Source organism: Platichthys flesus, chromosome 3, assembly GCF_949316205.1.
Source record: "Platichthys flesus chromosome 3, fPlaFle2.1, whole genome shotgun sequence".
Taxonomy (NCBI): domain Eukaryota; kingdom Metazoa; phylum Chordata; class Actinopteri; order Pleuronectiformes; family Pleuronectidae; genus Platichthys; species Platichthys flesus.
In genome coordinates, this window is record NC_084947.1 from 1,999,914 (window position 1) to 2,026,990 (window position 27,077).

General features: G+C 46.1%; 1 protein-coding gene across 1 annotated transcript in view; it reads left to right on the forward strand.

Annotated features, from left to right (window-relative positions):
• wdfy3 (WD repeat and FYVE domain containing 3) overlaps nt 1-27,077 on the forward strand; it is a 57,271-nt gene that overhangs the window by 19,260 nt on the left and 10,934 nt on the right. The window contains exons 15-41 of the mRNA XM_062381319.1: nt 1,095-1,207; nt 3,138-3,375; nt 6,504-6,607; nt 8,922-9,140; nt 9,261-9,442; nt 11,068-11,299; nt 11,444-11,604; nt 13,409-13,520; nt 13,628-13,818; nt 13,910-14,062; nt 14,375-14,448; nt 14,538-14,699; nt 14,815-14,909; nt 15,080-15,200; nt 15,506-15,723; nt 17,430-17,626; nt 17,752-17,886; nt 18,394-18,573; nt 19,054-19,287; nt 19,450-19,549; nt 20,023-20,183; nt 21,761-21,990; nt 22,564-22,673; nt 23,126-23,308; nt 24,402-24,637; nt 24,739-24,969; nt 26,756-26,924. Coding sequence (XP_062237303.1) covers nt 1,095-1,207; nt 3,138-3,375; nt 6,504-6,607; nt 8,922-9,140; nt 9,261-9,442; nt 11,068-11,299; nt 11,444-11,604; nt 13,409-13,520; nt 13,628-13,818; nt 13,910-14,062; nt 14,375-14,448; nt 14,538-14,699; nt 14,815-14,909; nt 15,080-15,200; nt 15,506-15,723; nt 17,430-17,626; nt 17,752-17,886; nt 18,394-18,573; nt 19,054-19,287; nt 19,450-19,549; nt 20,023-20,183; nt 21,761-21,990; nt 22,564-22,673; nt 23,126-23,308; nt 24,402-24,637; nt 24,739-24,969; nt 26,756-26,924 — 4,541 coding nt within the window. The remainder of the gene's footprint in view (nt 1-1,094; nt 1,208-3,137; nt 3,376-6,503; nt 6,608-8,921; nt 9,141-9,260; nt 9,443-11,067; nt 11,300-11,443; nt 11,605-13,408; nt 13,521-13,627; nt 13,819-13,909; nt 14,063-14,374; nt 14,449-14,537; nt 14,700-14,814; nt 14,910-15,079; nt 15,201-15,505; nt 15,724-17,429; nt 17,627-17,751; nt 17,887-18,393; nt 18,574-19,053; nt 19,288-19,449; nt 19,550-20,022; nt 20,184-21,760; nt 21,991-22,563; nt 22,674-23,125; nt 23,309-24,401; nt 24,638-24,738; nt 24,970-26,755; nt 26,925-27,077) is intronic.

A 27,077-nucleotide genomic window follows, 5' to 3' on the forward strand; every position in this document is an offset into this window, starting at 1 on the left:
TGACGTGAGGAGGGTAAACCTCCGTGATGGGTTTCAGCGTGTGAGGGATGGCTGTGTATACGTACAGACAAACCGGGAGAAATTCTCATTTCCCGCTTGACTAGTTAAGTGCGATGGGAGTTTAGGGTTGAGGAACGAGGGGGGGGGGCTTATTTGACACGCATGCTGTTGGTTCTTTTCATATTTAAATTCAAGCCTCCTCGACTGATATCCTCCTCCCTTGTAATGTGCTGGAGGTAATCGTATCCGGAGCCGTCAATCTGCTCCTCCTCTCCTCCTCTCCTCCTCTCCTCCTCTCCTCCTCTCCTCCTCTCCTCCTCTCCTCCTCTCCCCCTCTCTCTCTTCCCTGTCAGCCCTCACTTTCCCCTCATAATTCTCTTTTCTTCTTTCTCTCGGTGTGTTTCTGCTCAGCAAGCAGTGGAGCTCCAGAGCCTCTCTGTGTCTTTGGTGTTGTTCTCGTGTCGCTCACTCAGCGTTCTGACGAGGGATGTGGAACCACCACTGGGACTCTTCTTATCCATGTCGCTTAGCATGCCAGTCAACCTCATCACTGACTTTGAAACAGACAAAACACGCTGTTAACCAGAGCTGCTGAGGTGCAGGAGTCAACCTGCAACCTGAGTGAACGCACAGTTTGATGGACGCTTTTATCTCGAGTGCTTTACGGTTCCATGGGAACATACAGGACATGTTTATGATCGCTGGCTCCTGTGGGAATACGCTGAGTAAACCTGGCAGCGATGGAGGCTTCTACTGAGCTACTACTTTATGAAAACTGTCGTTAAACAGACCCATCGTTGATAGATATCTCATTTCTAATATTGATTTACTTTTACCTTTGCAATGTCTTTGATTATCATGAAAGGTTTCTATAGATAAAATGCATTAATGGTCTAAATTTACTGCCGGGTTAACTGTACCTCTTCAATGTTTCTCACTGATTAATCGAGTCTGTGGCAGGAGCATGAGAACCTCAACAATATTAGGCAGAAGCAGAAACCTGCTTTTCCTTAAACATTTAATTTATTCTGTAGTTATTTTTTTCTCTGTGAGTTTATCTCTATTCATGCCATCCCGGTCTCTTTCCTCTCCAGGGAGTTCTTACGTCTTGGAAACCCTCTGAACTGCGGCGCCTGGGACAAGAAGCTGCTGAAGCAGTACCGGGTGCACAAGCCGAGCTCGCTCAGCTACGACACGGAGATGAGAAGTAAGAAAACAGCAGCTCTCAGCCGAGTATTGATCACATGACAGTTAATGGGCCAGGGCTCTGAGAGGAAAGGCCTCTGTGTGTTCCTGGTTTTCATCATCAGACCTGTTAGTAACACAGGATTGTCTCAGGTTCCTTCACTGAACTGAAAGGGACATAAAAATAACCTGTTTCTTAGTTATAATGATATTAACCAGGTCAATTCTTCAAGATAACATTTTCTACATTAAAACTAACTGTATGATAATTTTCTAGTTTAAAAAAACCCAATCCTAGATTTATAAAAATTGGTGAAAGAACAAACATTGAGTGAAAGATTATTTTTAACAGCTGGAAATTGCAGAGCTGTCGTTCGGGAGCGATTCCCATCGGCCGACGTGAGACCAGCGTCCTCCGGGGAGAAAGTTTCCCTCAGTAGTAAAAAGCTTTTGATAAAAAGGTTGTCAATCTTCCAGAAATTGCTTCATCTTCTTTCGCTCAGGCTCTCATTGCTCATTGGGACGAAGCCTCCAGTGAATAGGCTGTGATTGCAGAAGATGAGCTTCCTGTAAAATATTTAATAGCCGGTGGAAGCTGCCGGCAGCAGCTCGGCGGTGGAGAATAAGAATTCTGTAGGTTTTCAAAAAGGTTCAGATGAGAAAGTCGGTGGAGCAGCTGAGCTCAAAGGAGAAACATGATGTTTTTTCAATGTTGCTTAAGTAAAGTAAGTAAAAAGTAACAAAATATTTACAAACTAAAGTGATTTCTGACAAAAGAAAATGCAGATTTATATCAATAGAAATGTTATTGGATTGGTACATAGATATACGACTCAATGGCAATATCGGAGGCTGATAATTCCTTTCCACGATGGAACTGGTTGACAACCAGCCAACCAATCAGAGCAGACCAGGCTTTATGAGAAGAAGGGTCTTAAAGAGACAGGAGCTAAACCAAGTGTTTTGAGACAGAGGCTGAATAGAGGAGCTGCAGTAATGGACAGTCTGAGGAACGCAATGTGATTTCTGACATTAAAGCATGTAAACATTTTACAGTTATAACACAAATTAAACCTGAATATAGATATGAAACGTCTCCTTAAAGCAACTGTGAGGAAGTGTGTCTCAGAGGCCGATCTGCAGGTAGAGTAGAATCACATTCATTTGCGATCACAGCGGCAGACGTGTCAGCTTGTAGGAAAGTAATCTCCTTGGTCTCTGATTGAAATCCAGTTGATGTGTAAATGCTCTGTATAAAGACAGACTGAGGAACCTCACGCTAATGGTTTGTTTTCCATCAGCAGCTGCTCATGTTTGTAATGTTACGGGCTCCTCGGCGTGTCCTAATCGTTTATTGTGTCTCCTCCCAGCTGAGGACGGGTATTAAGTCCCCACTAATTACTGCTCCCCACCAGCAGCCACTGTTACAGCACACAGAGCTTTCTCTCTGCGTCTGTGGGAAGGTAATCTACTGCGGTTTATTAGCTGCCATTGATGGAGGTCGTAGTTCTTGTTGTGGCCTAATTAGACTTTGTCCCACGTGCTGACTCTGCACATTTAAAGGAATCCATGATCTCAGTGGAAGGTGAAATATTGAACCTTAAACCATTCTACTGCTTCTGGGGCAACGAACAACGACTTTACTTAACACATCCAGACACACAACAACCGAATGGACGGGGGTGGAAAGATAACTTCATAGGCGAAGGTAATAAATGCTAAACAGGTTAGCAAACATCAGATTAAATCAGTGATCAGCAGTGTAGTCATATGATGATAGAGAATCTTCCACATAAATAAAAAATCTCCCAATTATCTTTTTGCTATAATTTTCGCTGGGAAAATAAAACAGCGGCAAAGGACGAGGAGAAGATAAACGTGAAGGTTATGAAGTTAGGAATCATCATGTCACCTTCTCCTGAAACCTAACCTGACCTCCTCTGATTCCACAGACAGTATGACCATGTCCATGGAGGGCTTCGGCCCCGACAGCGTCTTCGCCACCCTGGCGGAGGATAACGGACAGTACCGCATCAGCCGCAGCCTGGTGCGCTCGGCCGAGGACAGCACCGTGCCGCTCACCCGGGTCAAGTGCCTGGTGTCCATGACCACACCCCATGACATCCGGCTTCACGGATCGGCCGTCACGCCGGCGTTTGTGGAGTTCGATGCTTCGCTGGAGGGCTTTGGGTCAGTCGGCATGAACATTACCAAAACCTGAGTCATGTGGATGTTTGTACATTTTATAGCCTGTGGTTGTTTTTGACAAACGGGGAAACGGGGGCAAGTTTACAAAATGAAATGATCATTCCTCCATCCAGACAGAACTACTAGAACTCTAGACATCATGCTGTCGGTTTCTGGAACTCTCCAGATTCATTAATATACAAAAATGTCACGCTATACAGATTTGTAATGTTTTTATAACTTTTGAAGGGTTAGTTTTTTATCTTTGGGTCACAAGACTTAAAATGAGTCCAACATATCATCCTCTTCATGTGGCTTCATGTCGGGTCCTGAGACTCTCATAAACACTGTTCTGTTTAACCTGCAGGGTTTTAGCTCTGGTTTGGTCTCCACCAGTTCATGATGATATAGATCTCTCTTTTTAGATGCTGTTTGGTGTCGGGCAGATTATTTACTGTGGTTTTATCAAGAGCCATAGTCCTGACAACTTGAGTCAGATCCACACAGCAGCTCAAATTGGGATGTTCCCAGTAAGCTGTGGTCAGAACTTACAAGATGTGGTCCAAGGAAAGACAGCCAATGAACAGCGTGAGGTGAGAAGGCCGGCCCACGTGGACCACTACCTCAGAAGAGCTAGACCATCGCAAAGAGCTGAGAACCTTCACTCATGCAGATCACTGCCGGGTGTCAGATGAGTTGTGTTGACTTGATCGTGTGTCGTTTACTTGGAAAAGAGTGAAGCAACAAATGATCCATTCCATTTGTGACTCACATCCTTTTCCACTGCAATGAAACAGGTTGAGCTGGGGGGGGGGGGGGTGGCAGCACCTTTGACTGTCACAGCAGGAGGTCGTGATTCACCTCCTGTCGTGGAGCTGCCCATACAAAGAGGCTTATTTTTATTTAGGAAATTACTATGGTGTGTGTGTGTGTGTGTGAGATGTGACCCTGGAAAGTCTCCCACACACTTTAAGCAACACACGTGTGTCACATGTTACACTTACACAGAACTGTTGGAAGAGACTTTAGGCTGTGATATGTTTTATGTTTCATTAATATTCATAAGGGAAAAAGGTCATTGGAGGTTTTCTGTCGGTTGAGCTGCAGAAAGTTGAAAGGTTGTTTCCTGTGATTACCTGACCAGCATAGAATTAGTAGATATCAGTTTGATTTGGAATATGTTTGTTTGTATTGTGCCGATGAAGAGATGAATTATTAATTTGTATTAAGTCTCTCAGACCTTCAACACAGAGGAAGAAGTCAGGGTTCCAAACAACACTGATTAATATTCTGCTCTGCTGGTGTTGGATGAATGAATCATACATCTTACTATGTCTGTATGCAAAATCCTGCATCTAACACCGTTACAGAAGTAATTGTACATAAAGTATCATCATATAATCATGATTCCAATATATTTGTAAATGTATCTTATTTTGAAATCAGTGGTGTTCTAATAAGGAGCCATTTGAAACATGGCTGTCGCCGCTTCAGAATAGAACATCGAGTTTCTCCTAAAAACACAGCGAAGTGGCGCACAGGCAGCGAGGCACTGGCCCACTTTCTGCTCAGCGTAAACAGTGGAGGAGACACACACGCACACACACACACACACACACACACACACACACACACACACACACACACACACACACACACACACACACACAGAAACTACCCCTCCTTCCCCTCCCATCTGTCCGCATGAAAAATTGATGCCCCTGCTGCTGTTAGGAATCACATGCACCCACACTTTCTATCACGCACAACACGCTTATACACACGCAGACACACAAATGCACACTCACGCAGCCAAGCGTTTCACAAGGGTCTCTGAACATAGTGTGGGCGGAGGGGGGGGGGGGGAGAAGAGACCCCCCCCCATCCCACCCTTTATTTTGGGAAGAAGAAGACGAATCTCACTCTGACTGGAAAAATTAAAATTAGCATGGCACGCTGGAGAATCCTGTTTTATCTCCTCATGGTTGTGACTAATGAGGAGTAAGAAAATAAATAGACAGTGTTCATGTAGTTGTGCAGTAGCGGGGGGGGGGGGGGGGGGTTCCTTATTAGGGAGACGGGCTGACTGTTAAACAGAGGAGCAGCGCGTCTGCCCTTGAGAAGTGTCCTTGAGGAAGTCATTGAATCCGTGCCAGCTTCAGGGCCGCTGTCCTGTCGCTCACCCTGACCCCCCCTCACCTTCCTGTCGGGGGGGGGGAATCAAAAAGAGGAGGCTGCGTTCAAGCAAAACAGAATCTGGTCATCAAGAGCTCGTTGAAGCAGCGTTTTCTTCTAAATGCATAATTCATAAGGGCTCATAAAAAGATCTTTTAGAGACTGGAATACAAGCTCGGAGGCAGCAAGCAATTACTTCATTAATGGATCCTATTGACTGCAGTATTAATATTGCAGGGCTGAATTTATGATTTGATAATTCTTGTAGCTGTGACTCAGGCCTTGTGTTGTCATCAAGGCCGACTTCTTGTGCGGCTCGGTCTCCAGGTTCCTGGTTGTGTTCACAACAGTGAGAGAGAAATCCAGCGCCTTCACTTCTGGTTCGAGATGATTAGAGAAGCCAAGATAGCAGCTTCACGGGGGGGGGGGGGGGGGGGCAGTGAGTCAGCAGAACACGACGCCCACGCACAAGCCAAATTCTCTGATTTTGTGGAGGACACACAAGATGACGGTGTTAAAGATGTCACTCTTAAATGTGGAACACGTGGCTCATGGGAGATTTTAAACGTTTTTATAGTCGATGTCTCCTCTCTGCGTTTCTAAAGTTAATTGTGAAATGCGCCGGCAGGAAGTTAAGCTAAAGTTCGAGAAGTTGTACGTTTGAACTCCTCTTGAAGAAACCAGCCTGAAAGTGTGTTTTCATCCCACCTCCCTCCTCCTCTCATGCATAATTAATCCTCAAGTATTTGGCAGTTGAAAATTTCCATATATTATAAGACAAAGCTTCTGTGTCTCGAAGCGTCTGAATGTAAGATCTGATGGTTGATCTCAGGGATGGAGACTCTGCTGCTGCAGCAGGGATTCAGCAGACCTGAGTGAAGCTGTGACGACGTGTTTACAACTGTTTCCTCCAGATGACGGTCTTTAATCTGTGTCTCTGTACTGGTCCCACACAGGTGCCTGTTTCTGCCCAGTCTGGCGCCGCACAACGGTCCCACCAACAACACCAACGCCTCCTCGGGGGTCAGCGATGGAGCGGTGCTGAGCGGGATGGGCGCAGGTAAACACAACTCTCTGAGTGTCTCTCATCGTCAGGTTGTGTTGCTGCAGCTGGTGAATCACAGACTGTAGATGAAAGGAGGACGATGCGTTTCACTTCCTGCTGTTGGAAATGAGGCAGAAATATTTATAAGATATAAACCATTTTTTAAAATACTAAGCAGTGAAATAATAAGAACATATTCTTGTTGCACGTTGCTGCAGCTGTGTGATCATCTTACCTGTTCCTCTAAACACATTAAACACTTCCTCCCGCTTTGATCACTCACATATTTTTAACCGCAGACACACACACACACCGCACATCATTATGTTCGCTTGTGTGTTACATCTCCAGAGTTTGTGTTTGTGCAGCGTTCCTCTGCTCCTCTGTGCGTTCGCTCCTCTCTCACTCTTTCCTTTCATTTCATTTTTGGGTTATTCACTTTTTTCTCAACCTCTCAGGATTTCTCCATCTCATCCACAAAGACCTTCAGATCTATCCATTTGTGTATGAACGGGGGGGGGGACACACACCCCTACACCCCACACACCCCTACACCCCACACACTCTGATCTGTGTGTTTCACAGATTCATAGAGTTTGATTCTTTAGACCTGAAGACGGAGATAAAATGAATATGTGACGTTAGGGTTGATCTTCAAGTCTGAATCCTCATTTAGTATTTATGAAGCACAGCAAGACTCCTCTCCTCTCCTCTCCTCTCCTCTCCTCTCCTCCCCTCTCCTCTCCTCTCCTCTCCTCTCCTCTCCTCTCCTCTCCTCTCCTCTCCTCTCCTCTCCTCTCCTCTCCTCTCCTCTCCTCTCCTCTCCTCCATCTGTTTACCTATTCATCCCAGCTCCTCCTGCTTCTCATCCACCCCACGCCGTCTCCTCTTGTCTTTTCCATCCAGTCATCCGACACTATTTATAGACCTCGCTCTTTTTGCCTCCCTCATTTCTCCCTGTCACTCACACTTTCCCTTTTTCTAAATCCTTTTCCTTGCTGATCTCAATCTCTGATCCTCGCTCCTTTTTGCCTTCTTCCTTTTCTTTGCCCTGAATCTGTCTATTCACTTTGTTACTTTTCCCTCCTTTCCCCCCTGCCTCATTTATCTCCACCCCGTCCTCCTTCCATCCCTGCTTCCCTCTAACTTAAATCTGTCCCATATCCACGGGACATGAATAAATGGACATGGAAAGCATCATGTAGACGCTCATTCATCCACATCTCTTCAGTCCACCGAGGACCGATGCAGAGGAGGAATCAATGGTTCCTCTCAAACCGGTTGATTTCCACACGTTTGTGTTCGTGCAGCAGACAAAACCAATGAGGCTTCAAAATAGCAGTTCACTTATACACCATCAATATTTAGACGGACCAAAATGACAGCTCCTAAAAGTGAAGCCATGTTATCTAGATTGCCACCTGGTGGCTGGCTGCAGTATAGGTTTTGAACCCCCCTCCTCCATGTCAGTGAATTGGAAATGGACCAAACTACTTGAATTTGCAAGAAGTAATGAAACGGTCCCAGGGAGCAGAGAAGGTGGAGCAGGGCCAGCTCTCACTGCATCATGGTTGTTCAGGATCATTTTAAATGTTGGTCCAGTCACATCACCTGTTGAGTGACGGTCGTATCCTGAGGCGCGGTGAGTCTGAGGCTCAGTTATCAAACACTGGTGTCATGTTTCAGCAGCATAGTCCAAAGCACTGTCACTTCTTTTGATGTGGCTCCACAGTTTTTATCATTTTTTGGATAAAAGATAACACTGTTTTCCTAAATCTGCCCTGGAGGATGAGTTTAGATCTTTTCATTCTACACCTGCTGCAACAAGCCAGAAGAGTAAGGACTGACATAAAACAGGGGGCTGAAATAAGACGACACAACGGGTTCAGAGGAAAGCAAACATAATCTTCAAGAGCATAAATAACAAACAGGAAAAATGAAAGTGACAATATTACACAAATTACAGTCAAGCAGCTGTGATTATGAATACATTCATTTAATACCAAGTGGGTTCAGGCATCAAAACAAGAGTAAACATTCAGTGTGTCCATAAATACCGTTATCTGCAGCACTCCATAAATACATGAATACTTCTCTTCTGCAATTGATGGAACTGCAGTTAAGAGTAAGCTCCAGTGGTCTTAAAGCAGATAGCAGAGCCATGTTACCCTTGTTATTTATTATATATCATATTATTTATTACCCCTCTGATCAGTTTCTACTCTGGAAAGTTGCAGTGAGAACTTTCAGTCAGCAGTGATAAAGATGCGGAAACTGGTGATTTAAAACAAAAAGTAAAACCTCCTCTCCTCTCTCCCTCTTCCTTCAGGGGAGCGCTTGTTTCCTCCCCCGTCGGGCCTGAGCTACTCCACCTGGTTCTGCGTGGAGCGCTTCAGTGCGGCGCCTCACGCCCACCCGGTGCGGCTGCTGACCGTGGTGCGGCGGGCCACCTCCTCGGAGCAGCACTACGTCTGTCTGGCCGTGGTGCTGTCGGCCAAAGACCGGTCCCTCACCGTCTCCACCAAGGAGGAGCTGCTGCAGACCTACTGTAAGGAGCCGTGAACCTTCACCTGCTTGTAACATTACACAGTGAATCTGGTAGAACCACGTGCACTGTTGTCACCTCACATTAATACTCTCTCTTGTGTGTCCGTCCTCCATCAAGCAGCGGATGAGTCCAGTGAGGAAGCTGCCTTCTATGAGATCCTGCCCTGCTGCGCTCGCTTCCGCTGCGGCGAGCTGATCGCCGAGGGCCAGTGGCACCACCTGGTGCTGGTCATGAGCAAAGGCATGCTGAAGAACAGCATGGCCACGCTGTACCTGGACGGACAGCTCATCAACACTGTCAAGGTAAAGGGACGGATGCACACGTCCTGTAATAAGAGTCTTTGAGGTCATTCAGGGGAAATACTGTCGTCCAGATGTTCCCAGGGTCCTGATGTCAGAATTTAACATGTGTTACAGCTTCCTGATGTAATAGTCATCAATTTATAGTTGTTTACACTTAACATATTTCTTTATTAGTGTCTCAACTAAAGATTTCACCTATAATTCTTCTATTGATGATTTCTCAGTCACTCTCTCTCTCTCTCCCTCTCTCTCGCTCTGTCGCTCTCGCTCTCTCTCCTCCTTCACAGCTAAATTCTGTCCAGTCATTTGAGGCCATAAATACAAATAAAAAGTGCTTTACTGGTTAGAAACCAAGGATCTTTAGTTCAGTATTATTAAAAACAGAAAAGAAACGAGTCCTCATATTTCAGAAGCTTTACAGGAAATGTTATCATTTCTGATGAATGATCTAAACGATTGTTTGATTAATTAATGCATCTGTGGGAGGATGGTGCAGGAAACGCTGATGTTCATCCACCCTCATTTGTATTTGCAAGTAACAAAGATGGATAAATGGATTGAAAGAAACAAGAGGAGATGGCTCACTGTGGCTGTATCATGATAGTTCTACATATACTATAATCTATAAAACAGATTGTGCTTGTTTTTGAGGATCTGTGGATTGGGGGTGATACTGTGTTTGCAGTAGCTGTGCAGTCTTCTCTTGATGGACCAGCACATAAAAAACCCAGACTGTTGAAAGCACTGACCTCTATTTGGACAAAGGCTCAGGAAACCAATCTGTTATCTCCACTTCAACCAGCAGCCGAGCAGCGCGGCACTGGTGTGGCTTGTGGCTGAGTGACTGCAGATTCCCCTGAGATTACACAGAGCAGGGAAACAACCCGACAGACCACAAGTCTCAGCTTCCTGTCAGTGTCGCTGATAACTACAGCTTCATTTCCTGCCGAGGTCGACAGACAGGAAGCCACGAGCCGCACTCATGTAGCTCAGGAGTGTGTGTCTGTACCAGTGTCCCTGTGATGTGGTTTGTTATGACCACATTCGATCAGAAAGTTCACACGTCTCCAAATGTCTTCGAATAACCTACAACACAACAATATTTGATTTCGCACAGATTGTCTATTCACGAATTGAGTAGTTGTTTCAGTACTAGTTACAGACTTCCTACGGTCATGAAAAACCTTGAATAGTCACGGAATTGTGTTTTTCAAGGCCTGGAAAAGTCATGGAAAAAAATTAAATCCCAAAGGTTTTGGAAAAGTCATGGAAATTTGCTATATTCATATATTCATGTCGTTCATTTACGCGGAGTTTTAAATAATTCATATGCTTTTAAAGAAATGCGCTCAAAATATAAGCAGGCGTACTTGGGTTTGTGTCATTTAAGGTATACTGTATGCCTTGGAATTCTCATTGTTAGTTTAAATACTTCATTTTGTCACTTTTTCGAGTATACACAGAGATTTCACAAAATGTTCGTTCATGGGCATTTGTTTTAAAGTTATTGAAAAGTCAAGGAAATCCATTGGTCAAAATGTGTATGAACCCTGTAGTTACAAAAACATGTTTACATATAAAAAAACGAATAACATTGGATTAATCTAACTCCCCCTCTCCTCCAGCTTCACTACATCCACAGTGCACCGGGCGGGTCCGGCTCCACCAACCCTCCCGTGCTCAGCACCGTGTACGGCTACGTGGGGACGCCGCCGGCCCAGCGCCAGCTCTCCAACCTGGTGTGGCGTCTGGGGCCCAGCCACTTCCTGGAGGAGGTCCTGCCGGCCGCCAGCGTCGCTGCCGTCTTCGAACTGGGACCCAACTACGTGGGCAGCTTCCAGGCGGTCTACCTGCCCTGTGAGTGGTCTGACTTCATTGTGTTTATATAGATCATGTGTAATCCCTTCTTTCGTTTAGTCTACTACCTTCTATGTTTTCTCTCTCTCTCTGGTTTTTAAGCTTTTGTCTTTACACCTTCCATGTCTCTTTTCATCGCTCCAGGTAAAGACTCGAAGACAGAGGTGGCGCCTGCCGCTCCGGTGGCGTTGGTGCCGGAGGAGAAGGTGTCCTTCAGTCTCTACGCTCTCTCGGTGTCCACGCTCACTGTGGCCAAGATCAGGAAGGTCTACAACAAACTGGACAGCAAGGCCATCGCCAAACAGGTCAGACAGGCCACTGCTCGTTGGAGTTAAGGTCACCACGTGAGCACCATGTGTTTTAAATAACCTGGTCGGCACTGTGTGACTTTCAAATGTTCACATCCACCAAATCACACTGTAGAGAAACTCTCCTTCGATGGAAAGGAGAAGCTCAGGATTTCTGTGCTCACACTGTTCGGTGTGATTGTCGAGCCTGAACCTCACTGCTCAGTGACACGTACAGTCTGTGGTCTGGTTACTGTGAAGAAAGTGGAAGTGAGAGTTCGTTGGTAACAAACGGTTGAGCTGCTTGGAAGAAAGAAGCAAGAAGCATTTGAGTCAAATAGGATGAACAAGCACCTGGAGCTGCATTCCTGCTTCTCTTCCTCTTTCTTTCTGACTTTCACTGCGTTTTGAGTCTTCGTGCAAACACACTGAGGAAACCAGACGCTGAGTTTGGGGAATTGGTTTGTGACTGTGCTGCGATTTGCGTTTAAGAGCACGAAGACAAATTCTGTAGAAGTTCATCTGAGCTTCCGATGCTGGTCAGGAGCATGTGATGGCCTCGCTCCTCCCTGTCCACTGAACACAGAAAGGAGGGATGACATAGATCAAATTAATCATGCATCAGTCAAAATAGAGTCAAAAATGGGTTTGAATCTCACTTTCTATCTTTTAGGGTTGTTTTTTTGGTTCATTTTATCAAAACACACTGAGATCACCTGCTTTGTTTAGAGCTGTGGTGAATTTCCTGTGGGAAAAGGCTGGAGTCGGACTTAGTGTTCAGCTCACAGGCTTCATCATGTCCGTCTGATGTAACTGAGGAAGACGAGCATCTCTTCCTCTCGGCCTCGGCTCAGACACCGACGATGTTCTCACTGCAGAACTTTGGCAGAAACTGCAAAGTTTTCAGAGCGGAAAGATTCACATCTTAAATAATTAATACACCTTAAAGAAAATCTGTGGAAGTTTCTATTGCTCCCTTTCTTTTTTTAAATGTTGACACACACACACACACACACACACACACATTATATGGAGATGCACAATCCTGTGTTAAGGTCAAACTCTCTCTTCAACATGAGATCTGCTCTGGTTGACCATTCACATTAAATATCACACCCTCCTATTATCGCACCAGAAGTGTGAGCTCCCTCCTCCGTCCTTATCTCTCCCCACCTGTCAAGTGATTTCCCAGCATGCCTTGCTCAGGCGACTCACAGGAAGCAAACAGCAAAGAAGTGCAGAGGCAGCATTTCTCCTCCAGCGGGGAGCCGTCACAGAGCAGGAGGAGAGGTTTACTGTAGCTGCAGTCTGGTTTTTAAGAAATCTGAATATGTGCCACACTTAGGGAGTTGTTATTGCAGCATGTTCTACTTGCAAAATTGGCAAAAATATTATAATTTACCAATGAAGCTCTTAATTGGTCTCATATTTCATTATAGTTTAATAAAAGCCTTTTACAAGACTGCAGCTTTCAACAATAAATTCTGATCCCCTGAAAAAACACATCCACAACCAGCTGTGTCGTTAAACCCAAAACAAAAAATGATATTTAAGCACCATGAGACATTTTAACCTTAAACCAGCAGCTTCATTAAATAAAGTTAGATTGTTCAGTGACTGTGAATAAAGAGAATTGTTCCTCTTTCAGTCCGTGAACGTCACTTTGATGTAACTTTAAGAAATATAATAATGGAATAAATTTCACAATAATGAATGTTAACGCTTTAAATCAAAGGTGAAACATTCTTAATAGAAGAAATGAGAATGCTGTTTGGACTTTTATTCTGAAGTCTCTCTCTCGTCTTCCTCCCTCTGGTTGCAGCTCACCGTGTCCTCTCATGAGAACGCCACCCCGGTCAAGCTGATACACAACGCCGCCGGCCACCTCAACGGGCCGGCCCGGACCATCGGAGCCGCTGTCATTGGATATTTAGGTGAACGACCCCACGGTGACACCAGCCTCACATCCTGTGTTATGTGTTGTAATGGATTAGGTGTGTCCTTCATGGTTAACTCACTCCTCCATGTCACTACCCACCAGGCGTCCGTGCCTTCGTACCCAAGCCCGTGGCCACCAACCTACAGTACGTGGGTGGGGCGGCAGCCATCTTGGGCCTGGTGGCCATGGCCTCAGATGTGGAGGGGCTGTACGCCGCGGTCAAAGCTTTGGTGTGTGTGGTGAAGAGCAACCCGCTGGCCAGTAAGGAGATGGAGCGCATCCAGGGCTACCAGGTCAGATACACCTTCCTACACAAGAAGGTTTTCAAACTGTCAACAAATAAGTGTGGTGGAAAAAAATCAAACACGTGTCCTTCCTCTGCAGCTGCTCGCCATGTTGCTGAAGAAGAAGCGCTCGCTGCTCAACAGCCACATCCTCCACCTCACCTTCTCCCTGGTGGGAACAGTCGACAGCGGCCACGAAACCTCCATCATTCCCAACTCCACGGCCTTCCAGGACCTGCTCTGTGACTTCGAGGTGAGGGACTCTGGGCGTATTGAGCCACTCTAACAGCTAATTCTGATACCTACATTATGACTAAAGCCATAAGCATCTTGTTCCTCCTAAAACCTTCACCAAAGAGAACTGTAGTTGCATTCTTCAAATAACTGGGTCACACCTCTCCTTCCTTTTGCCTTCATGAAGCGAATGTGTTTTCAGAAAAGTCTAATTCTGCTCATCTCGAACAAAACGCTGCACTGGAGTTCTTCAAGTCCAGATAGTGTGGAGTCCTGACATAAACACAACGACATGTGGATGTAGCCTGAGTCTGATTCTTCTGCTCCACAGGTCTGGCTCCACGCTCCCTACGAGCTGCATCTGTCTCTGTTTGAGCATTTCATAGAACTGCTGACGGAATCCAGGCAAGTGCCACACGTGTTTTTAATATGTCCTTACCGTGTAGTAATCAGCAGGAGTCTTACCCGTGTCTGATCTAACTGTGTTCGAGCAGCGAGGCGGCGAAAAACGCCAAACTGCTGCGGGAGTTCCAGCTGATCCCGAGGCTGCTGTTGACCCTGAGGGACTCGTCCCTGTCGCAGCCCACCGTCGCTGCCATCAGCCACGTGCTCAGTCTGCTGCTGCAGGGCTTCCCCAACCCGTACGACCTGCTGCGGTGAGCACACACACACACACACACACACACACACACACACACACACACACACACAGGATCACTTCACAAACACAAATATTAACCAAACGCTTGTGGTCTCGTCTTCATCTCACAGGTTCGGCCAGTTCATCTCCTCGACTCTTCCCACGTTCGCAGTGTGTGAGAAGTTTGTCATCATGGAAATCAACAACGAGGAGAAGATTGACGGAGGTAACGATGAATCCGATGTGACGACACCTTTTGTTTGTGTTTTCAAATGCAGGTTGACTTGTTGTATTCGTTCCATCATCACCGCATTTTCGAGGGAAATCTGGAATCTGATATCTGCTTTTTGAAATATAGAACTAATATTCTGCGGCTGGTTCTCCTCGTGTCTCCAGGTAACGATGAGGATTTCGGAGGCCTGCTGTCAGCTAACCTCATTCTGCTGAGGAACCGCCTGTTGGACAATCTGCGGCGACTGCTCTTCACCACCAAGGAGAAATGCACCGTCAACGCCCAGTAAGACTTTGTTCCTCTCACGTTGGTTTAACCTGAACAAAATATTAATATTCATGTCAGAGTCTAATGCAGAGTTTCCTGGATGTTTGAAACATGTTCGTATTTAAAGTCTGATCTGTAGAGGATCAAATCTGGCCAGAAGTTATGTTATGTCAAAAAAATTTCATTGTGTCAAAATCTGAAGCAACTTTTAGCTGCAAAGTTTTGAAAGTATTTGAATAGTCAACAAAAATAGGTATTTGAAGGTGTCAGTGGCTGTTTGCCCATCAGCTCACCCCCTACCTGCTCTCTGTCGCCCCCTGCAGAGCGTGTGACGAGCTGGTGCGGACGATGGGCTTCGACTGGCTCCTGATGTTCATGGAGGAACACCTCCACTCCAGCACGGTGACGGCAGCTCTGTGGATCCTGGTGGTGCTGCTCTCCAACCAGTCCACCCTCAACCGCTTCAAGGAGGGCCTGTGTGGAGGCGGCTGGCTCGACCACACCGACTCCGTCCTGACCAATAAGATCGGCACCGTGATGGGTGAGTGACACGGAGCCCGCGGCGTCTTCTTGAACCTCACGGCTACACATTTGTCTTACGAGGACCAGTGCGCAAGTTATTATTTAACAAGTGTTGTTAAATATTTTAAATAGTTAGCAGTTAAACATGTCCATTGATCCCCCCCCCCCTGTGAATGAGGAGGTCAGAAGGATGCAGTTAAATGTCCAGTGTAAAAACCTCTATGTTGTGACGTGGCTCAGCAGACTCACACTCTCCTCACGCTGCCAACGCTTTCCCACGGAGTTGGCCGTCGTTCAGTAAACAGAAAGCTGCACAGGTTGTGCGTCGCACGGCCAAGGGTTTGTGTTTCTCTCTTTTACCTTCCGGCTGCTGCTGCTGTCCTAGTCCCTCCTGAGCTCAATGGTTTTCACTCTTTTTTAATATAAAGAGAGAAATCCTTAAGTCTAGCAAATGCAAACTTGCATGATTATGAACATTTGCTTCCTAACGATTTTAATTTGTGTATAACAGATCTTTATGGTCTAATTCTACACAATTCAACCGTTCAACCTCCAGGCTGAGAACCATTGACCTTACCTCAGAAAACCATTGACCTTACCTCAGAAAACCATTGACCTTACCTTAGAGAACCATTGACCTTACCTTAGAGAACCATTGACCTTACCTCAGAAAACCATTGACCTTACCTCAGAGAACCATTGACCTTACCTTAGAGAACCATTGACCTTACTTAGAGAACCATTGACCTTACCTTAGAGAACCATTGACCTTACCTCAGAGAACCATTGACCTTACCTTAGAGAACCATTGACCTTACCTCAGAGAACCATTGACCTTACCTCAGAGAACCATTTACCTTACCTTAGAGAACCATTGACCTTACTTAGAGAACCATTGACCTTACCTTAGAGAACCATTGACCTTACTTTAGAGAACCATTGACCTTACCTCAGAGAAACCCTTAGTGCTGACGTGGCCTCACAGAGCGGTCAGGGCTCTGGCAAATATTCAGAGCCATGTTCATATAAGTTTAAAACCCTTCGTCTCGTTCAGTGGTGGAGGAAGTACTCAGACATGTTACTTCAATGAAAGTATAAATAAATAGACTCAAGTAAAAGTGAAAGTATCACAAACTTTTCTACTTTAGTAAAATTTAAGTAAACTAACTTCTAAATATACTTGATAAGTATTAAAAATAAAGGTACTTGAAGTTTCTGTTGCTGCAAACACCCTTTTCTTTCAATGAGGGAGGTAAGATTTAATATCACCTGGCTGTATATTAAATATAATAAATATGATAAAATACAAATCAAGTGCCGAGGAGTAGGAAGTATAAATATTTGCTGATATACGTCGTGGAGTAAAAGTACCTTTTAAAATACATCCACTTAAGTAAAGTAAAGATACATAATGTATTTGTACATAAGTGCAGTAATTAAATGTACTTTGTTACATCCGCCACTGGTTTTATTCTTCTTGCTCGTCTTTATGCTTTTGAGTTGTTTTGTTAGTGCTCAGTTTCAAGCACACATCCCGTCTGATTAGCTCAGGTAGAAGGTTACAGTCCTGGGTTATTACTTTAACCACATCCTGCCTGGTTAAACCAAAGACCAGGACCACCAGCTGTATCCAGAGCTGCCCCCGTAGGAGCTTTAGCCAGAAGGCATCAGCAGTGACACCCGGTAGCTGTTCTCCTAACACTCATTGCTCCCCGCCTCCTTCAGGTTTCAACGTGGGTCGCAGCGCCGGCGGACGCTCCACCTTGCGAGAGATCAACCGTGACGCCTGCCACTTCCCAGGATTCCCTGTGATGCAGACGCTGCTGCCCAAACACACCAACGTGCCCGAGCTCTACTTCCTGCTCATGGCTCTGTTCCTCCAGCAGCCCATCACCGAGCTGCCGGACAGCCTGCAGGTACATGTCAGTACAACCAACCTTCTTCCTTCTTTTTTACCCTAGTAACTAACATTTCTCGCCTTTATATACTTATAACATTGGAGTATCCTGACTGTGTATTACCCCAGTTTGTGTGTTTGTCTCCTCAGTTCGACCTGGACTCCATCTGGACGTTCATCTTCGGCATCCCGGCCTCCAGTGCGACGGTGGTGGGCTCCATCCACAGCGTGTGCACCGAGGCTGCCTTCCTGCTGCTGGCCATGCTCCGCAGCATGCTCAACCTGGTAGGAACCAACGACACAGTATGATCCCACAGTTTCACACTGTCACACACACGCAGAGATTCCCTCATTCCTTCCTTCAGGTCACAGTTCTTCAAGCATAAACCTTCTGAATGCTTAGTTTGCTTATTATTAGATTCAACACCTTTTTTACAAAGAGGTTTCTATCTTGGAAAAGCCCAACGTGTGAGGTTTCTCGTGCTCATCCTCTTCATGTGCCTGGTAACAACTACTGTATCATCCCTGGATTCTCTGGAGGGCCTTGTTAAGCTTCAATAATCCAACAGAAATGATTTGGCACACACGTCGTCTCCATCCACACACACACACTCAGTTTCTCAGAGCATCCTCCGAACTCGCTGCTGAGAAAAGCTCCTGCAGTGGCTCGACAGAGACAGAGACTGCTGCTGCTGAGGGAGTTCCACTCATCTCTGTTGGACCTGAGATTTGAACTTCAAGCTTCGGCTGCTTTGGCTTTTGTTTGAATTCATCTCCTGATTTGTTTTCCAGCCTTGGCAGTCGGAGGAGGAAGGCTCCTGGCTCAGGGAGTACCCCATCACCCTCATGCAGTTCTTCAGGTACCTCTACCACAACGTGCCCGACCTGGCACCGATGTGGCACAGTGCCGAGTTCCTCTGCGCCCTGGCAGCCTCCGTCTTCCCCTTCAACATCCGGCCCTACTCTGAGATGGTGAGTCTGAACCTTTTCACTTACATGACTCCCAGTCGGTTCAGGTCAGAGAGAAATCCACCACTTCTCCTCGTGACCACAAAGGAATTCTTCATCCTACACAAATCTCTGCTGTCAAATCCTTTATTTACAAAGCGTGAGAAGTTTTTATACCAAGACCGAGATAATGGCCCGAACTTTGGGTTTAAAGGCAAAGGAATCTCATCCCCACTGCAATCTCATGTATTGACTTTCTCCAACAACCGGCTTCAGACATATTGACCCTCTCTTCACGGGCTTTAAAGAGCTAAAGTTATTTCTCCTCTGGAATTTCTGTTCGATATTCACTGCTGCAGTTTCAACAACAAATTGAAAAACGCTGCATTTTTCTCCTAATAACTCAAAGAAAGAGAAATCCACAGAAAGTTGCTGTGTAGAAAGAAGAATAGAGACTAGATTTATGTTTTTCTATTTCTCTCTTCATCCCTCCATCCGTTCCAGGTCACCGATTTGGACGACGAAGCCGGTTCTCCCATCGAAGAGTTCAAGGCGTTCGCCGGCGACTCTGGAATGAACCGCAGCCAGTCTGAATACTGCAACGTGGGCTCCAAGACGTCCCTGACCAACCACCCGGCCAAGAAGTACGTCTTCGACTTCATGAGGGTCCTGATCATGGACAACCTGTGCATGACGCCGGCCAGCAAGCAGACGCCCATCATCGACCTTCTGCTGGAGGTGAGGGGCGGAGTCAACAAACCACAAACTGACCAAAACTAGAGAGAAATGTGTCGGCATGTTGGCAGAATTTAAGATTTGACTCACTCATCCTATGCAGCAGCGAAATGGACCAAATAATAACAACAATCCTGTTTTGATTTTTCTCTCTTGGTTCACCAGGCGTCTCCGGAGCGCTCCACCAGAACTCAGCAGAAGGAGTTCCAGTCGAACATCTTGGACGGTGTCATGGAGCATCTGCTGGCCGCTGACGTCCTGTTAGGTCAGAACAAACATCTCAGTCTCCACCAGGCAAACTGGACTTTCCTTCCCAGACACATTAGTTCACATGATTTCACATAAACCTACATTTTTCATTAACCACAGCTTTTCAGTGGCTTCTTACCGAGTAAATGATCTCAGAGTGAATAACATCGACCTGGGTTTGGCCTCTGGCTGCTCATCATTCCTCTGAAGATTGGACAGAAAGTGTCTGGGGATGAATTTGCTGCAGGACAGCAGCTTGTACCGATTCCTCATTTGGCTCTAATGGCTGCATCATGACTCAGCAGAACACAGTGTGACGCAGATAGAACTGTGAGCTCCTTCAGACATGCTGGGGTTTATTCCTCCAAATGAAATACACAAGAACTATTAGACAAAGAAATGATATTTAACGTGTTTTTGTCCTTTTGTCAGTCGCCTCTGTGCCGATCAGGTGTTTGACCTTGTCTCTTGCCGTCCGTCTCCTTCCAGGCGAAGACGCCTCTCTGCCGCTCAGCAGCAGCGGAAGTTACCAGATCCTGGTCAACAACGTCTTCTACTTCACTCAGCGGGTGGTGGACAAGCTGTGGCAGGGCATGTTCAACAAGGACTCCAAGCTGGTGGTGGACTTCATCGTGCAGCTCATCGGACAGGTACACACCAAACTGTTGTCCCGTGAACTAGAGTTAGTTGATTCTCATGAAATAAAGTTTCCTGAGTTTCTCTAAGGCACCAGAATTTACCAGACTTCATTTCCAGTGGATCTGACGATAGAACAGACTTTTCAGATGATCTTTGGTTCTGTGCCACAGTCAAACGACAGGTGACTCTCAGTGGAATGCATCAGGATTCGGGGGGGGGGGGGCTTGTTTGAAGCAGCTCAGGTTGTGGGACTGGTCGGCCTGAGCAGACAGACGCCGTCTCTGCTGCGGCCTCCGTCCGCAGAAATACAAACCACTCCTTCTGTGATTCTTATCCAGTTAATGCGACTGAGGAAGCCACTCAGGATTCAGTTCCATCAGCAGCCTCCATCAGGCCTCATTCGTTTGCTCATGTGAGCCAGTGAAGGCACAACAATTAGATCCGGCTGTTTTCATCCACTTAGAGTGTAGCTGGTGTGACTGCCTGTATCTGTTGTGTGTGTGTAATGTGTTGTGTTTGTGTGTAATGTGTTGTGTGTGTGTAGTGCAGCATGAGGTCAGTCCGTATCTACATTCACACGTCTGTAGTGATTTAGTTTCCGAAGATAAACATGAAACGTCACATTTGTATGATTCAGGAAGTGGAGCAGTGTCATTTGATATTTTTTTATGAATCAATTGGCCAGAAGGTGGCGCTGTTATTAAAGATCAAATTGATCTTACTGACAGGAAAGTTGGTGCACAAGTCTTGTATATGAATAGATTTTGACTTTATCAAAAATTTGATATTAAGCCTCGAGGGACTGAGATTATATTTATTATATATAAGATTAGGTCTACATTTTATATTTCATTTTTTTACAGAGTGAACAAAGTAAATTTTGTCGAGTGCAGAGACTTTTCTGAGTAAAGTTCATGGGCGGACTTTGCCTCTTTCCTCGAGGCCTTCGACACACACACACACACACACACACACACACACACACACACAAAGTGAGAAGATTAGAGGATTAGGCTCTGAAACAGGTTTTTCAAAACATAAAGTGCCTTTGTGTCTTCGAAGTAGAGTTTAGTGATTTAGACGGCCATCGACTCAGTAGTAGTTGGAATATACGCTGGTGACTTGAAGTATAAGTACCCAGTGCCTGTAAAACACTTTCACTGCAGATGTGTACTATCTGTGGTCTTGTGTCAGCAGCTGTTTTAATACACACACACACACACACATGCACACACACACACACACATCCTCTGTGGTGTCAGGAACTCGTCTGTGAGCAGAATAAAGAAACGAGGAGATGAAGCGTATTAGCTCTATACTCACGTAAGTCATTCATAGCAGTGTCTCTCCACTCAAAGTCTGTGAGCACTTCAACGTTCAGACCACAACAACAACACTAGAACAACAAAGCTACTTTCACAAACCTACAAACAACTTAACCCAGTTCAGCTCTGGCTGCTCAAACAAATCTTCTTTCTGCTCAAGTATTTCCTGAGCGGCTTTGTTCCCATGTGCAACAACCGGGATCTCATTTCCTGGGCTGTGTTTCTCCCTCTGACCTCCACCCACCTGTTTCTTACTCCTGCAGTCGAAGAGGCGCTCGCAGGGCCTCTCCCTCGACACCATCTACCACTGCCTGAACCGGACGGTGCTCTACCAGCTCTGTCGACCCCACAAGACGGTGGCTCAGCAGGTGGCCCTGCTGGACGCCCTGCGGGTCCTGACCGTCAACCGCAACCTGGTGCTCGGCCCGGGCAACCACGACCAGGACTTTGTGGCGTGTCTGGCTCACTGCTTCATCTGCCTGCACAGCGGGAGGTGAGGAGGCGTGGCTCCTGCAGCCGGGGGGGAACCTTCTGTTTAAAAAAGAAAAGACTGCTGACGTTTCTGTCCTGTAACTTTGAAAAGACTTAAAAGAAAAGACGTAAATCAAGACAATATATATGATACTGTATGTATATTATTATAACATTCATGTAGTGTGTGATGAAGACAGAGACATGTGGTACAAACACAAATTACTGTGTTTATTATGAAGAAATGGGTTTTTAGTGCATATTTGTGGATCTGTGTCCCTGACTTGAGGTTTGTTTGAGACTCTTTCTGAGCAGCTCTACTGAAACACATCCACTCAGCACTCAGAGTCCTTTTCACCACCGAGTCGTGTCCACTGTGTTTTTCTGGGACGTGTGTTTCCTGCCAGAATTTACTGATTGTTCCTCCAGAGCTGCAGCGGGGGGGAGAGACTGTTCTGACCATGCTGGGAAAACAATATGCTTTAACACAACACGACTTCAGAGAGCAGCAGCTTCTCTGCTGCGGAGAAGCAAAACAATCCCCCCCCCTCCTGGTCTGAGGGCTGGCACTGAGCCGCTGTGTGTTTCTCTGCAGCAGCGTGGAGGGCTTCGGTCTGGAGGCGGAGGCCAGGATGACGACCTGGCACGTCATGATCCCCACGGAGAACGATGCTGACGCCACGCACAGCCAGGACGTCAGCGAGGGTGAGCAGGAGCTGGTTGACCTCTTTGACCTCTTTGACCTCTTTGACCTCTTTGACCTGTTTGACCTCTTTGACCTCTTTGACCTCTTTTACCTGTTTGAACGTGTGAGGGAGAATAACACAGGTTTCTGTGCACATATTAGCATTTTTGTTAAAATTGGAAGTACCTTAAATCCAAATTTCAAACAACTGAGGGAATTTTTTTCTTGAACTTCATATTTTGGATATTTAAAAAAAAAAACAATTGAACATGAGGGGAAATTTGTTGTGCGAAACATAGTTCTGTAGTTTTATAATTCAAACTCTAGCTCCAGACAATTCACAGATGAGGAAAGAACATAATTATCATGTCAGACATTAAAGATGAGTTTTACAAGACAATGTGCTGGATTGAATCTGATAACACACAGATGTTATGATAGTGTTATGAACATGATGGTCTGGTCTGTGCAGGGCGCCAGCTGCTGCTGAAGGCTGTGAATCGCGTGTGGACAGAGCTGATGCACAGCAAGCGTCAGATGCTGGAGGACATCTTCAAAGTGTCTCTGCCCTGTAACGACAGAGGACACGTGGACATCGTCACGGCCCGCCCCGCCCTGGAGGAGCCGGCCCTGAAGAGCTGGCAGAACCACCTGGGTGAGGGATACCTTTACAAGATGAAACCACGTAGACCTGCAGTAAAGTAGCTGAACACCTCCTCAGCCCTTCTGAATCTGTGCTGCCCTTTATTCCCTTTGCCTGAGTTTTAACGGCTTCTCATTTTATAACTAGATCAAACTTTTAGAAATGCCTCTTGTTGTTTGTCAAATGCTTTGGAGCGATGCCATCAGGGCCCGATTATTGCTGACCTGCTTTCTTTCTGCTGCTCACTTAATCAAAGTGTTGTGTTTTTGCTTGCATAAGCAGGCGGCTTAATCTGGTAATTGTTAAAGTTCTGACTCTTCACTTTGTCAGACGAGCAGAACTAAACGTTTCACAAAAGCCTCCGAGAAGAGTTCCCTGTGGATTGACCTGAGTGAAACTTCCAGAAACCCACAAAACCAAATTGAGTTCAGGTTGATCGCACAAAGGTGGAGGCAGAAAAAAAGAAACGCTTGAATAGCTTTAAAACAAATAAAACCAAAAGTATCTAGGTTAACAAAACTTAAAGATTCAAGGACTTTGAATCTTTAAGAATCGGGCATGGGAGGCTGGAGCTAGTCCCAGCTGACATTGGGCGAAAGGTGTGGTACAGATTACCAGACCATCAAAGAGCTGACACAAGCTGCTTTCAGACTTTCTCTGGAGTTCTCCCTTCAAGCAGAATGCAGAGAGGAAGCAGCTGGAGATTGTCAGACTCGTTCACAGTGACAGGAAAACATTCAGGCGAGGGGTAGAGCATCAGCTGGCAGGAGAAGCCTTTTCCAGTCTCCTTCTTCCACCAGCATGACTCGTCTCATTCTGAGATATTTGTATTGTTCCAGTTCTGCGTCCGCTGTGTTTTAAAAACATAATTAACGTGCTCACTCGCTCACTGTTAACTTTTTACTCGGTGGCTGGCAGTAAAAGTTTCAGAGAAACAGCCATCGCTCACATTGAGTCTCTGATTCCCCTCAGCTGCCTGTCTTCGGACTGTGGAGTGAATCCAGAGTTCCATCCCAGAACCTTCTGGTGTTGAGGTGACAGTTGTGACAATGGTTTGGAGGTTAAATCACTAACTCCTCTGTTTTCGCTCCCCTCCCGGTCGCAGTCCACGAGAAGAAGTGCATCAGCCGCGGTGAAGCGGTGGCACCGGCGACCCAATCCAAACTGTCCAGAGTCAGCAGCGGCTTCGGCCTGTCCAAGCTCACGGGCGTCCGCCGCCACAAGAAGGAGAACAGCCTGAACAAGAACAGCCTCTCGGCACAGGAGACCTTCCAGTGGATGTTCACACACATCGCTGTGGTCCGAGACCTGGTGGCCATGCAGTACAAAGAATATCAAGAGGTAACGACTGTGCATCATGACTCAGTGCATAGAATCAAGAATCTTTAACCCTTTAAGACACATGAAAACAGTGACTGACTCCTCTCACTTCACCCCCCCAGCGGCAGCAGAACACCCTCAAGTACGTGACGGAGGAGTGGGCGTCCATCGAGTACGAGCTGCTGCGTGAGCGCGGCCTCTGGGGCCCCCCCATCGGCTCCCACCTGGACAAGTTTGTGCTGGAGATGACGGAGGGGCCCTGCAGGATGAGGAAGAAGATGGTCCGCAACGACATGTTCTACATCCACTACCCGTACATCCCCGAGATGGAGCCCAACAGCAACTCAGCGCAGGTACTCGGCCTCAAACATGATCCAGCAGAGCACCGCTGGTTAACGTCTAAGAGTAAAACAGTGAGATCATCAGAATAACACTCTGTTATATCTAAACAATGGTGACAAGTCAGAGGAGGGATTTCTTCTTTGGAAGTCTCTGCCCCTCCAGACTCAAATGCAGATCCAGAGATTTCAAACTGAAATGGGCTCAGCAGCGTATGAATGTGTTAAAGATCATTCATACATATATATATACATCCTTCAAATGAAATATTTGAAATGGATCATGTTGATAACTGTGTGTTGTGAACTTGTAAGAACAGCTCTCCTGAAATAGAGCTCGTCTCTGTCATGGGAGGAAGTGACACCAGCAGCCGGGGGCTCAGCGTTTGGTCCTGGCACCGCTGAGACACATTTAGCTTTGTGTGCTGGACAGACGATCCGTCCCTTCTGTCTGCACAGGGATCTATTTGGTGAGGAGGACGCTGAGAGATGGCTCACTGTGATTTGTGGACATATCAGTGTAGAGACATGTAGATAGTCACATTTACACTTATTACGTTTAAGGCGTTTGAAGGATTATTTAAAGAATCTTGATTGTCAAGACTAAATAGAGGAAAGTTGAATTGGCATCGTTTCTGTCTTTAGTGCCTCGATGATGATCGGGTCCAAAAAGTCCCACAGGCCTGATGATGGTTTATAATTCAAACGTGCTCAGGGGGATGTTGAGGGAATTTTGTTCCCAGTAAAATACCATAAGAGACATTAGCTCTTGAGCTCTTCAGCTTTTGGCTTCCCTGCCTTGCTCAAGGCCACAGAGCAGAAAATGTCCCAGTTCCATTACAAACCAAATGAAACACTTGAGAAAACACTTGTGATAATTCTCCTGTGAACTTTACTGTTGTGACGTTTTCTACAGGCTTGTAGCTTTAACTCTGCAGACTGAAGGTTCCAACAGAATCATTACAGCATCTTAATGGCTTCACAAACCTCCCCCCTCTCTTTACCTCCTCCAGCCCTCCTCCTCCCCCCCTCGGGTTCCTCTTGTACCCTCAGCTCTGGCCCAGGTACCGTTCTGAAGTGCACGAGGCCACGTAGCGCTCGGTGACGCCCGGTGTGACTGCATGACGCCGTGTTTACAAAACAACATTAGACTCACACAGACATCAAATCTCCCAGCGTCACATCAGTCCACACACATGATGAGTGGACTGGAAGTCTCATCTTTAATCATCTGCCACCGTAACGTGTGTCTGCTGGGAAATGTGAACTTAAACTTCCAGGAAAGGAGAATGTTTGTGTTGTTTTTCAACGTGTTCAATGACGTGTGTGTTTTGCACGTGGGGACAGTTGCACTTCTGATGCTTTGCATTTATTTTGCTGTGACTTTGAAATTGTTTTAATGCCTGAATCAGATCCTGGGTTTTGACTTTGCATGTGTTTGCACATTCAGCAAATCCCTGTTTGAGGATGAAGTGTTAACCAAAACAACAAAATGAATAACACATCAAGTGACGCTCTGCAGTCGTCTCAATATTTAATTTTATATATTTAAGGTCATAATTTACACAACAGGTTAAAGACGAAGAGGAAAAACTGACAGATGAGGAACCAGAGTTTATTGTGTAGCCTGTGTTTGGGAACAGAGGAGAAAAATAAACTAGAATAATAAAACTAAAATTCTAGAAGGGATAATAAAAAAAAAATAAAACTTGAATTCTTTGAAGATGAATATCTGTGCTAATCATCGTTAACCAAACCTGGAGTCGGTCTCACCTCCTCCCCCCCCCCCCCCCCCCTCCAGAAGCCTCAGCGTTACCGGCGAGCCATCAGCTACGACAGCAAAGATTACTACGTGCGCCTGCTGTCTGGAAACCCCGGCATGTACCAGCACTCGGTGGAGCACAGCACCGAGGGGGAGACCACGCAGCACGAGCCCGAGCACGGAGAGGACACCATCGCCAGGGTCAAAGGTACAGAGGCAGCAGCCCAGACGGCCAATGAGCTTCACGAAGCGTCTGGAAGCTTTTTACAGGATCACTGGCTGATTTCCAAACAAGTCTTTCTAGAAATGGATCATAGAGGAAGAAGGAATACTTGTTTGTGTTGGTCGGGAGCCTCCATGA